At 43.7% G+C, this 13,561-nt stretch overlaps 1 protein-coding gene across 1 annotated transcript in view; it reads right to left on the reverse strand.

Annotated features, from left to right (window-relative positions):
* PCNX2 (pecanex homolog 2) overlaps nt 1-13,561 on the reverse strand; it is a gene marked incomplete at its 3' end in the record, with an annotated part of 251,039 nt that overhangs the window by 97,047 nt on the left and 140,431 nt on the right. The window contains exon 21 of the mRNA XM_006027452.1: nt 7,151-7,328. Coding sequence (XP_006027514.1) covers nt 7,151-7,328 — 178 coding nt within the window. The remainder of the gene's footprint in view (nt 1-7,150; nt 7,329-13,561) is intronic.

Below are 13,561 nucleotides of genomic sequence, written 5' to 3' on the forward strand. Positions count from 1 at the left end.
ACTGGGAAGCAGGGAGGACGACATTCCTCTCTTCTTTCCCCACCCAGCAGAGGCAGATCCAGAGTGGAGTATAGTGGCATGGATGCAGCCCCCTGTGTTAAGTCGGCTACACTAAGAGAGTAGGAGCCAGAGACATTTTTTTAAAGTCCTGAAGCAAGTAAGAATTCCCCACGCATTTCTCCTTCATGCTCAGTAGCACCTCCACTCCCCTCCCCACCTCCCTGCTCATCACTGCTGCTGTCTCCAGTTGCACTGGGGCAGGGGCAAGGAAGCTCCAAAGCCACTTTTACCCACTCCAGCCAAACTTCACACAGCCAGGCTCATCCAGAGATAGCAGCAGCAGCGAGCAGGGACCTCCTCCCCCGACCCACAGACCCCCCCACCTACCCCCCAGTGTTCCCTGACAGCATGGATGCAGACACGGGAAGGGAATCCACCTCCTGCCACTGCTAAGCCTGGCTCCATGTGCAGCCCAGGAAGAGCAGCTCTCGAGCCCCCCCCTAACCCTGAGTCATCTGGACTAGGGACAGATATTCAAAAAGCCTGAGCCTGAATTGATTCAATTTTTGCAGAGTTGTCTAACCTGGCTAGGCTAAATCACTCTGAAACTGCACAGACATCCCAGACATGCAGGCACATGTCTGCAGTGGCTAAGGCTAGAAGCTGGGGGGTGCTAGAGCAGCCCTCCCTTCCCTTGCATAGTACTGAGTTGGGGGGAGGGGTGTGTGGCCAGGCCCCAGCAGGACATTCTGATTAGCCCAGCAGGGAATTGATGATAGTGTTTATCACCCCTAACTCAGTGTTTATCAACCCATCAAGAAAACAACAGAGGGACATTACCAGCTACTTGTTGATTCAGCACTGACCCTAGCAAGCATGTGGTCTTCTAGCTAATTAATACACAGACACCTTTCATCATCCACTCATTCAGAGGGGAGGGGGGAATTCCTGCTTAGCAGGGAGTGGTGAGGGAAAGGGGGGAGGAGCAGCCTGCAGTCTCTGCTGGAGCTCCAGCCAGGGAGCAGAGGGAAGGGGCCAGTTCTGCTGTGGAACAGAGAGCCTGTTCAGCCTAGAGAGCATGCTGGGAGAGTTTGATTTATCTTAAACCAGCAACAGGTCTGGGACAGACATTGCATAAACCAGTTTGAGCCAAATCAGTTAAATCTGATACTACATTCAACCAGGTTTAACTCAAACTGGTTTCAGCCATTTTCAAACTGGTTTATGTGCATTGAACATCTGTTCTGCTACAGGTTTAAACCAGTTTCTGATCACTTAAACTGGTCTACGTGTAATGTCTGTACCTAGCCCTGGGGACAGAAGCATCAGCAGATGGGGGAGGGTGGGCGGAAGGGGAGGGAAAGGGAGGGGAGGGGAATAAGCATGGAGGGGAAGGGAAGATCCTTACCTGCTTGAAGGATTTACAAAAAATCCCCCACTACTGCCCTTCTGGTACAGTGTGCCCACCCTGGAGTCTGTGTGGGCAGGCTGGGAGCTAGGGGACAGCCACTCCTGTAACATAGGTCATTGCTCCCACACCCCGCTTTCCAAAATTCTGGACCCACCCATGCCACCCAGCGCTCTCATGTAAGGCAGCCACAGCTAATCTACCTTCCCTCCCCTGAACTCAAGGAGCGCTAAGTGTGTCTTTAGCATTCAAGGTTCCAGAAGGGGATTGTGCAAGCACTTAAAATGCATTAATGGCCCACTTGTCACACAGCAGTTTTACAATGCATCACTGCACTGAGGAAAGTGCAAAGCTACCTGTTTAACAAATCTGGCAAGTGTGCTGGAGAGGATTCCCATTGACATCATCCCTGTTGACAGTCAGCCCATATTAAGCCCAGAGCCTCTGCTGCTTGTGTGGTCCCTTGTTTCATTACACTCCCTTTCTTCCTAGTCTTGAACCACCAAATCTTGCAGCATCCTCTAAAACCAATTCACATAGTAGCATGGCTGTCCGAAGAAGCTGTACTGGCCATACTCCTTTTTAAACATGTTTCTGAGGCATGAACTATTGCTTAAACCCCATTTAGTTAAACAATTATGATTTTCCCTGACTTAGCTCAATTAAACTATTGTGTTGATAGATATCAGACTGATGCAAGAACTAACTGCTTTCTTTAGCGACTCCAAATAGTTCATTGTTTCTTCTTCCACCAAGAACTGAATAATATTTTCACTTTATGAAATATGGAATATGGAAAAAACTTCAAAAGTTAATTCCTCTCACATACTGAGAAGTCCAGGGTGAAATGCACTTATTTCCTGTTCTATCACTGCCTTGATTCCAAACAATATTTTTTCTCAGTGCTTTGTACCTGACTCTCTTTTCAATTAACTTAAATGGCTCAGACTATCACATGATATTCACAGTGTCTGCCAGGAAGTCCAGGGAGAACCAATGGCCCATGTAAAGTGCTTCCATAGATTCATAGAGTTTAAGATCACAGAAGATCTAGTCTAAGCATTAAGTCTATAATTTCTGTTTGAGATATAGCCGCTATCTCTGTATTACACGTGTTTTGATTTAAAGACTTCAAAGAATGGACACTTCTAGGAGCCCCAGCACAGGGGCATGCCATGTGTCTGGCCACACATTCAATTAATGGTGTGATAGAAATCAACCACAGTTATTACACATCTTTTGTGTAATAACTTTGTATCTTATTCCTTGTTTTACCACCTATTAACCATTAACATGCAGCCAGCTAACAGCTTAAGACATGATTAACTGGTTAATCACATCTTAAGTGTAGTGTGTGCCACAGGTCATAGTAAGTAGCAAAAAATGAAAAAGGTTAAGAAACACTATTCTATTTGAATTAAGGTTTTAGCCATTCTTTAAAAAAAATACAAAGCTATTCTAATCATTTACCTTGGTCCTTTCATAAGGCAATTTGAAACCTAAAACTGTACTCAATTCATGCTTATCTACCCTGTTTTTAATATTAAACTTTTAAATTCTACAACTTGTAAAAATGCAGATAAGGGTTAAAACCTTCAAAAGAGCACAAAATTAGTCATGTGGCTTTAATAAGTTATATGGCATTAAAAAGGACAAAAAAGTCCACATTGATTAAACAAAAAAATCTCCTCTTGTGCTGATATATAATTGCCTTAGTGTGGGAGACATGGTTATTTGTAAATGTAGATAGAAATCTGTGAGCAGCCATTGTGGTTTTAATGCCCTGATTTGCCCAGTGAGGAGTCATGTTGATTTGAATTCTCTGATTTGACTGAACTGTATTAATAGCATCATCACAGCAACATAAAGGAAGAAACATGATCACCAAGAGATTCAGAAATATTCTACCTGCCATTAGTAGTGAAGCTTATTCAGCAGAAATCTGACTAAGGAGTCACTAACCAAATCGTGAACATGTATTGCATTTACATGTAGTTTCCTCCAGTCTCTGGCAGAAGAAAAAAAAATGGTGCATGTTCAATGCAATATCATTTAGATAGCAAGCAAATGGTTTATTGTGGACTCCCTCTGCTCAAAAATTGCCATCAATATGGTTACGTTGGATGTAACACTTATAAAAGTCCCATTATCCAGACAGTGGAAAGTTCACAGCTTCAATGAGTAAGCAGATACTGACTACAGTAAAAGCTGCACTATCCGGCATCTTATAAGCTGGCATGCTTCACTAACCAGCATGCTGGCTTGTAGTATAAAGTGAAACCAGAAGTGCCCACCACAGCACTTCCAGTTTCTCTGAGCCCCCATGGCCTGGGGCAAAGCAGCCTGTGTTGCCGAGCCTCCACAGCCCGGGGGCATAACAGGCCGTGTGGGACTGTGCGGGACCCACCTCCCTGTCCTGCAGGATGGGCGGCGCTGTGGCAGGAAGGGTTGCAATGCCACGGGCGGGGCGGAGGGATGCCCCAGATGCGGCGGGAGAAGCGGCAGCCAGGGCCGCTCAATTAACCGGCATATTTTGTTATCCAGCATCCTCCATTCCCAGGGGATGCCGGATAACAGAGCTTTTACTGTACCATTTTATGGGTTATTTCTACATAGTCAAAAGGTGATGGTAATATAAACTTCTTATTCTGTCGTTTTAAAAAGAGTTGTGAATACTGATACGACTGAACCGTGCCTTGATTGAAGCTGTCAGCTGCTGAAGTTATAAAGACTCAAAGCTTTTAGGAACAGAACCAGATACAGTCTGATTAAAACTTGTTGCATGGAAAGCTCATACATCTTTATTTGATGTTATCCTTAGCTCCAAGTGAAAAGAAAGATTTTATAAAAGAGTGCCATCAAATCTTTTTGAACTAATCACAGGCTATTGTTTAATTGAAGTAAAACAACTTATTTTTTGGATTTGAAATTAATAGGATTTTAAATTGCTATCATCCATAATGCTGTTTTTTAGAGCATGAATAACCATTGTGTGGAGAGGCTTTTCAGCCATTTACTTTCAGTTTTTATAAAATACCAGAAGGACAAGGCCACCTGATGAACTAATGAACCTTCAAAAGTTCGGGTTTAATGGGATTTGGAAAATGTGATGGAACTATGCTGAAAATGCACTGTCAAATCTTGTCTGTAATATATACTTACAATCAGCTACTGAAGCTTTTATTTTAGCAAACCTATAAAAATTCAAAGCACAGGGCTCCATATTTAATTTAGCATATACCATTAGTTATCTCACTGGCTAGGAACAGATATTACACATAAACCAGTTTGAGTGATCAGAAACAGGTTTAAACCTGTAACAAAACACATGTTCAGTCGCATACACCAGTTTGAAAATGGCTAAAACTGGTTTGAGATAAACCTAGTTGAATGTAGCATCAGATTTAACGGATTTGGCTCAAACCGGTTTATGCAATGCCTGTCCCAGACCCCTTGCTGGTTTAAGATGAATCAGACTCCCCCAGCATCCTTGCATGCTCTCTGGGCTGGGTGGGGCTGGTCCCTCCCCTCTGCTCCCTGGCTGGAGCTCTAGCACAGGCTGCAGGCTACTCCCCTCCCCTTACTTACACACACACACACACACACACACACACACACACACTCCCTGCTAAGCAGGAATTCCTCCTCTCCTCTGCCTTGCTGAGGAGATATCTGTGTATTAGCTAGCAGACCACCTGCTGGCTACAGTCGGTGCTGAATCAACAAGTAGAATCAACAGGCAGAATCAACAAGTAGCTGGTAATGTCCCTCTCTTGTTTTCTTAATGGGGTGGTAAAGTCTGAGTCAGAGGGTGATAAACACTGTCATCAATTCCCTGCTGGGCTAATCAGAGCATCCTACTGGGGTCTGGCCACACCCCCATCAGCTCAGTACTGTGGAAGGGACAGGAGGGCTGCTCTAGCACCCCCCAGCTTCTAGCCTGAGCCACTGCAGGCATGTGCCTGCATGTCTGGGAGGTCTGTGCTGTTACAAACTCGTTCAGCCTAGCCAGGTTAGACTAACCTGCAAAGATTGAATCAGTTCAGGCTCAGGGTTTTTTAATATCTGTCCCTAGCCACTCTCATTCTCCTCACTAACCTATCTCTTCTAAGCCTAACTTGCTAATTCTCTAGGAGGCTTCATATAACCAGCATTTGAGAAACAAAATGTTTCTTGTAAACTCCCAGTGTCCCAAACTCTACAAACACGGAGCTTTCTTCATAGAAACTGTAACATGCTGATGAAGAACTAAAGATCCTAGGAGCCTCTGCTTTTTGTCCAGTTTGAAAAAGCATAGAAAAGAGTTTCAGAGGGTGACTGCACAGCTCTTGCTGCAGTTGCCAGTCCAACAGCCACATATTGTGTACAAACAAGCTCTGTTTAGTTAATGAAAATATCAATATAACCAGGAACTTCTGTTAATCAAAATAATCAACAATCTCTCTTAGTGAAGGGAATGAACCATGTCTACCAGGGCACCCAAGAATCTTGATTAGGGATTAAGACCATCATGTGACTCATCAAGTACCAATATCTATCACCTGACACCCACATTTTCACTCCTAAAAAAAAAACTGATAGAGAAGCTAAACATAGGCCCATCAGTGTCCTCAAATCCAAGTAATTATTGAGGTTAGGATATTAAGTAGAGATGATACTGAGGGCTGATCTCCTTGTGCTCAGAGGCTAGACATATATCCTTTTATTGGTGGACCTCTCTGATATACAGACTCAGCAACCATAGTATCATGCCAATCCCCTCTCAGTTATGTAACGGGAGTTAGCTGGGTCACACTGATGGACCATGTCTACACTAATATATTTTAGCAACAATATTTTGCCAGTGCTATTAGTGGGTCCAACTGCATCAGGACTGATACCATAGTAACAGGGGACCATATTAAAAAAGCAAAAAATATAGCCACTATGCTTTAGATAATTAGCATTAATAGTGCTGGAAGCTCTAATATAGACACAGCTCCAGTGATTCTTGTGGTTTTAAGCACAACATCAATTAAATATGCTTTTGAGTTCAGTGAATGGGCAATCAGGGCAGAATCCAGTCCCACAGCTGGTGTAGATAAATTTCAAAATTATGAGTATAACTCAGAAAAAACCCGAAGTGAAGAGAGTCCATAGAAGTTGAGAGTTAAAGATGTACAAGGGTTGAAGGAACCTTGAAGTTAAGGTTAAAGACAGCACAACAAGGGTAATGGCTTGAAACCAAGAAAGGAAAAATGTATGTCTAACATTAGGAAAACATTTCTTATCAGAAGGACAATTAGACAACGGAATCATTTCCCAAAGGAAATTGTTGAGTCAAACACTTGAGACATTTAAAGGAAGCCTAGATAAAAAAAACCTACACTCCAGCAATTCATCTAGAGGGCAACCCTGTACTAATGACTCAAGAGGCCCCTTTCCAAGTCATTTATGATTCCATTCTTGAATATATATATATATATAAATATAAAATAACTAAATCACAAGTGTGAACTTATATAGTATCCTATGAATGCTGAAGTAAATCTGATGTTTTGCAGAGAGACAGAAGACATTTAACTTTAAAGCTAATGATCAGTCCTGTAGATAATTTAATCAATGGTCTGTCTCTGATAAAATGTGACAATAAGTCATCTTAAAAAATTGCTAGCCATTTATCAATGTTGGAACACTGGAAAGACAAGTTAAATCCATGTAAATATTTAAGATCAAAGAAAATAATGGTGTCTGCAAACTTGCCTTGTGAAACACAATGGACATCATGAAGAAATTCAGTAAGAAGTCATCTGAGCTCTCTCTACTGTCAAAGTGGAAGAAGACTACAGTGAAGCTTAAAGTAACAAATTGATTAATAGGATTACAGAATGAGGACCGAAGTAGCTTCATTCCAGCAACTGTTATCAGGATAATATCACAGCTGTAGGGGTGAAAAAGAATAAATTTAATAAAGTCAAAGTAACAACAAACAAAAAAGAAAATAATTGATACTTAATGAATGTGGACAGCCATACCAGACCCATTTTTGGTTGGTGTGTCTATATGCATGCAGTCTATCGATGACTTTGTTCTATGTTTGCTTAATTTATCCACAACAGCATAGCTTTATGCTCCCAATAATACATATTTGTTTGATACTTAACAGACTCTAACACAGGAACAATGTTGTATTATAAAAGAAAAGCATTCATTAGGCAGAAAGTCCCATTTCAGCTTGTATAAACTGATGTGAAAACTAACTCACCTTCATATTAGACAACTGCTTAAGCAAATATCTCCTAACTCCTTTATGCATTAAAGTCTAAACAAAACCCTGAATACTAACTCTCTTCAAAACAGAGGTGCTGAAATCTTTATCTTAATTGTATGGCATGAACCATCCCTACTCTATAATGATCCTGCCATCAAAGAAACAAAATGTTAGAAAATGTATGTGTTATAATGAGTAATGCATACAGTCTGTTTTGCTACCTGTGAAAAAAATCTACAGAAAGGGAATGTAACCTGGACTCTAGGTAGATAGGTATCTGCTCAGAAAACTAAACAAGTTTTCCACTAAGAAGAAAGAGACTGTCCAACTGTAAGAGCACAGCATTTGGCTATTTCAACCTCCAAAGATCTTTAACAATTAATTTGTGACTCTCAGTTTACCCATGTTGAAAGTCAGGCCCTCCCTTTGACTGCAAATAAGATCCTAACCTTAGACAGGAGACAGGCACTAGGCTCGGGTGGTTTCTGGGAACTTGAAGGCACAAATGTAGGCACATGGGGAGCTTTAAAGTGAAAATGGGAGGAATCTAGTATGCTCAAATGCCTCCAAGGTTAGGCAGCAGCTGAATAACATTTTTTATGAAGAGTACATTCGGGCTTAAAAGTCTAAATAAGTCCAAATCCTACTTTAGGCACTTAAGTCATTCACCGATTTTAGCCTTCAAAGAACGACCTAAAATTCATCAAGGTGCACATGCAACTCCCTTTTTTACTGGCAAGACTACTTCTTGTCTTCCTGCAATCACAGATGACTTAGAGACCTTTCCCTGAAGTATTTTTTAAATGCTGGCAACCACAGACAGGAACCCTGAAGTCACCAATACGTAAGATCAGAATCAGGTCCAATGTTTGCAAAATGCAACAAAAATATTCCTTCACATCAGCAACAAATCAGTAAAATGCCTGCTAAAGTGAGTGACACTTGACAGCTCAAAAAACTTTAAAGAGAATGTTGAGATCACCAGAATATCTTGACTCAAACTGCATTTCTGTCATTTCAGAAAAGCTTTCAGATTGTGCAGCTCAGTTTATTTTATTTTATGTTCCATTTATTCATTGCAGCATATCCTTTATTGCAGATCCAACTTTATTTGAGTTCAGGCCACTCACAAGAATCACTTAGGCATCACTGTCTAGATGAAATGGCTAGAGAATTCATTTCTTACCCTGCTAGAGTTGGTGCTTCCAATTATTTGCAGATACTAGAGTAAAACAAACAAACAGGAACTAGAGTAAAACAAATTTTGAACCTCTTATAAACCACATCTAAATGAGATGAGCATATTTGTTCCATCCAAAATGAAAATTCTTGGAGCAACGAGGAAGATATTAATGGGGATAAGAAATTAGATCGTAGAGCAGCAGCAATAGATAATGCTGAAAGACCCTTTTCTCTAAGCAAATCATTACTGATGTTCCTCTGCTATCCTTAAAATTTTTGGCAGACAGAAGTTTTATAAACATACCCTCTTGCTGCAGGGGTGGGCAAAATGCAGCCCAGGGGCCAGATGCAGCCCACCAGGCCATTCTATCTGACCTGCAGGGCCCCTAAAAATTTTAGAGAATTAATATTTATCTGCCCCTAGCTGCCTGTCATGCAGCCCTCAATGGTGTGCCAAAACTCAGTAAGTGGCCCTCCACCCAAAATAACTGCCCGCCCCTGTGCTAGAGGATTAGGGAAAATTGTTTTCTGATAATTCTGCTTCTTTAAAGATACTACTAAGGAAAGTTCTCTCTTTGGTGCTAAGTGCCAGTAGCAGAAAGGATACAACTGCACTCACTCAGCTATGATTTTTTAACCTATTGAGGCAGGAAGAGTAGTAGACCACAGGGGAAGCCATGTGAGCCTGTCCAGTGAGCCTCATCAACAGCTAGGACTTCTGCTTCTGGAACCTTCCAATGAGTTCCTAATTGTGCAGAAATTATCAGCTCCTCTCCAAGAAAAAAAAAACCAATTAAAAATTTTAATTACAAAAGTAAATGAAATTAGAAAATATAATTGCAAAGATATCACCTCAGAAAACATTACATTGATCTCTGAGGGGAATTGAGCATGTGAATACGAATCATGAAAGATGGCCTTAAAATGTCATAATGGTAAGTAACCTCCCTTTTTTCCAACTCTCAGATACACAACACTCCTCCTTAAGCAACAAAGACCTATTGTGGTACCCAAATCCACTTGCACTATGTAATATAGGTAGCCTAGGGTTCAGGCTTATTAACTACTAGCAAGCCCATTTCTAGACAAATATATATTTGAAGGTATCTTGATTCTCCCTCTCTTCCTTCCTCTATTTGCCTCTGGAGAAAACATGTTGGAGTCTGACTGGCACCAGTCCCAAGATTTTGGAATTGCTGTCCACTGACTGGATTCGTACCTTATCACTTCCAAGACATAGCCTTAGGGGTTAGGGACAGACATTCAAAGAGCCTGAGCCTGAATTGATTCAATCTTTGCAGGTTAGTCTAACCTGGCTATGCTGAACCAGTTGGAAATCGGACATTCTCTCTGGACTGAGGAAATTTAGGCACATGCCTGCAGTGGCTCAGGCAAGAAGCTGGGGGGCACTAGAACAGCCCTCCCTTCCCTTCCACAGTGCTGAGCTGAGCAAGGCATGGCCAGGCCCCTAACGACTTTCTTGTTAGGGATGTCTGTCTGCAGCATCCCAGGCTTTTCCCCACTGGCTGCTCAAGGGATGGGAGAGTTGTCAGTCCCCAGACCCTTGCTAGCACTCTGAGGCAAGGTGGGGTGTGCAGCGCATGCATCTGTTGATGATACGAGTCTTTTCAGTCTCCCTCCCTGCTTGTCAGACTGTCTGCAGAAAACTGACAGGTGAGCAAGGTAGCCCGGAGGTGATATCACCCAATTAGCAAAACAGTAGCCTTTCACCCATTACTTCAAACTCTTCTTAAACAGCTCACCAGGTGACCTGTTGATTAGCTCCAAAAGCTCTGTTCTATCTGCCTGCCTGTCCCAATGAAATTGGAGACACACACACAGAGATGCCTACTGGCATTAGCTAACATACCACATACCTAGAGTCCTTGGGACTGGGGTCTGTGCTGTAGGAAATGGGAGGGAGGGAGTAGGGGGATTTCCTGCTTGAGCAATGATGGGGGTGGGGTAGGGCAGGGGGGAGCCAGAAGATCCTGCTGTGTTTGCAGTTGCTGCTGGAGCCTTATACAGCACTAGCTAGCATACAACAAGCTGGCTATGGTCCGTGCTGTGGAGAGAGGAGGAAGGGATCCTTGCTTAAGCAGAAAGTGGTGAGAGGGGAGGGAGAGAGGGGCATGGGGAAGCCAGCAGACCCGGCCAGAGGAGCTCTGCCCAGGAAGCAGAAGGGAAGCAAATCCCTGCTGTGAAGCAAAGAGCCCCGCCCAGCCCAGAGAGCATGCTGGGATGCTGGGGGTTTATCTTAAACCAGCAAGGGGTCTGGGACAGACATTGCATAAACCAGTTTGAGCCAAATCAGTTAAGTCTCATCTGTTCTGCTACAGGTTTAAACCAGTTTCTGATACTTAAACCAGTTTATGTGTAATGTCTGTCCCTAGCAAGGAGTTTCTTCTCAGATGTTATAACCAGTGATCAACACTTCCACTTTGTTTTAGGATTGTGGGGAACCCTAAATCCACTCTAAGAAGCTTCTTTAAAAATTAAATAATCTAAAAATATATATATTAAACAGTGCCCACACTAGAACTTTCTGGCCTTTGTTCTGACACCTTCTTTCACAGAAAAGTCAAATTAAAATTGAAAGTAGCTGTGTTTTAAAAACTTAAACTATAAGGTCAGACAACATGAATTCTGTCTTAAAACCAGAGTTGCCAGTCATTCTGTTTATTTTAATTCTTGCAATATTTAGCTTTCTTCTTAAGTTTTCATGATCTACTGATTTCTGTGTTCAAACTTTTAGAGCTCAACTCTTATCCTTTAACACTGAAAGGCAGTTAATCATTGAAAAAAACCTTCTTAAGGATATGAAACACTCTCCATCACTTGAAGTCTTTCAGCTATAGTTCACCCAGATGTTATGGCTTGATGTGAAAATTACTTGGTGAGGTTAAATGGTTTGTTTTATACAGGTGGTCAGACAAGATCAACAAAACAGTCATAGTTTCATAGTTTCATAGTTTCAGGGTCGGAAGGGACCTAATAGATCTTCTAGCCCGCCCCCCCGCCAGGGCGGGAGAACAACCCAAAAACACAAACAAAACCACTCACCCTAAAAACAAAAACGGGACTCAAATGAGTCCAGCCAGGTAAGTATCCAGCCTCTTCTTAAAGATCCCCAGGGTAGGGGCCAGCACCACCTCCCTTGGAAGTTGGTTCCAGCTCCTAGCCGCCCTGACTGTGAAGTAGTTTTTTCGGATGTCCAATCTGTACCTCCTCTCCATCAACTTGTGCCCATTATTCCTTGTTATGCCAGCAGGGGCTAGGGGAAACAGCGTCTCCCCCAAACCCTTCTGGTTCCCCCTAGTGAGTTTATAGACGGTCACCAGGTCCCCCCTCAGCCTTCTCTTGTGGAGGCTGAATAGGTTCAAGTCCCGCAGTCTCTCACTGTAGGGTCTGCCCTGTTGTCCCCGGATCATGCGGGTGGCCCTCCTCTGGACCCTCTCCATGTTGTCCACATCCCTCCTGAAATGGGGCGCACAGAACTGGACACAATACTCCAGCTGCGGCCTGACCAGCGTCGCATAGAGGGGGAGGATCACCTCCCTGGCTCTACTCGAGATGCACCTGTGGATGCACGACAAGGTCCGGTTAGCCCTGCCAACCATGACCTCGCATTGTCGGCCCATGTTCATCTTGGAGTCAATAATGACACCAAGATCCCTTTCCGCCTCCGTGCTCTCAAGTAGGGAGCTCCCCATCTTATAAGTGTGCTGCTGGTTCCTACTACCCAAGTGCAGCACCCTGCACTTGTCCGTATTGAAACGCATCCTGTTCCTGTCTGCCCACCCCTGTAACCTATCCAGATCCTTCTGCAATCTCTCTCTCCCTGCTAGCGTGCTCACCTCCCCCCAAATTTTGGTGTCATCAGCGAATTTAAACAGGTTGCTCTCCACCCCAACATCAAGATCGCTGATGAAGAAATTGAACAGCGCAGGGCCCAGGACCGAGCCCTGAGGGACTCCACTACCCACCTCCCCCCAAGTCGAATATGATCCATCCACCACCACCCTCTGAGTGCGACCCTTCAGCCAATCTGCAATCCATCTGACCGTGTAGGCATCTATGCCACAGTCGCCTAGTTTACTAATTAGGATGGGGTGAGAGACGGTGTCAAAGGCCTTGCTGAAGTCCAGAAAGACTACATCCACCGCGACACCTGCATCCATGGCCTTTGTGACCTGATCATAAAAGGCAATCAGGTTGGTCTGACATGATCTCCCCCTAATAAATCCATGCTGATTGCCCCTGAGCATCATCTCGGATGCCGGCCCATCACAAATGTGCTCCTTGATGATCTTCTCAAAGAGCTTCCCCAGGATTGAGGTAAGACTGACGGGCCTATAATTGCCCGGGTCCTCCCTTTTCCCTTTTTTGAAGATGGGGACCACATTAGCTACCTTCCAATCGTCTGGCACCTGGCCCAAGCACCACGATCGCTCGTAGAGCCGTGCCAGGGGCCCTGCAATAACCCCAGCCAGCTCCCTCAGCACCCTGGGGTGGAGAGCATCCGGACCCGCTGACTTGAACGCGTCCAGCCCCTCCAGAAGCTCTCTAACCCGGTCCTCCCCAACCTGAGGTCTGAAGGCGATCCCCTCGCGTCCGGCTTCTATCACAGCAGGGAAGTCCCGGTCCCTGCACAAGAAAACGGAGGTGAAGAATTGGTTAAAGAGGTCCGCTTTATCCTCTGACGCAACCACCAGATTGCC

Source organism: Alligator sinensis, unplaced genomic scaffold (assembly GCF_000455745.1).
Source record: "Alligator sinensis unplaced genomic scaffold, ASM45574v1 scaffold93_1, whole genome shotgun sequence".
In the NCBI taxonomy this organism is placed as follows: Eukaryota; Metazoa; Chordata; order Crocodylia; family Alligatoridae; genus Alligator; species Alligator sinensis.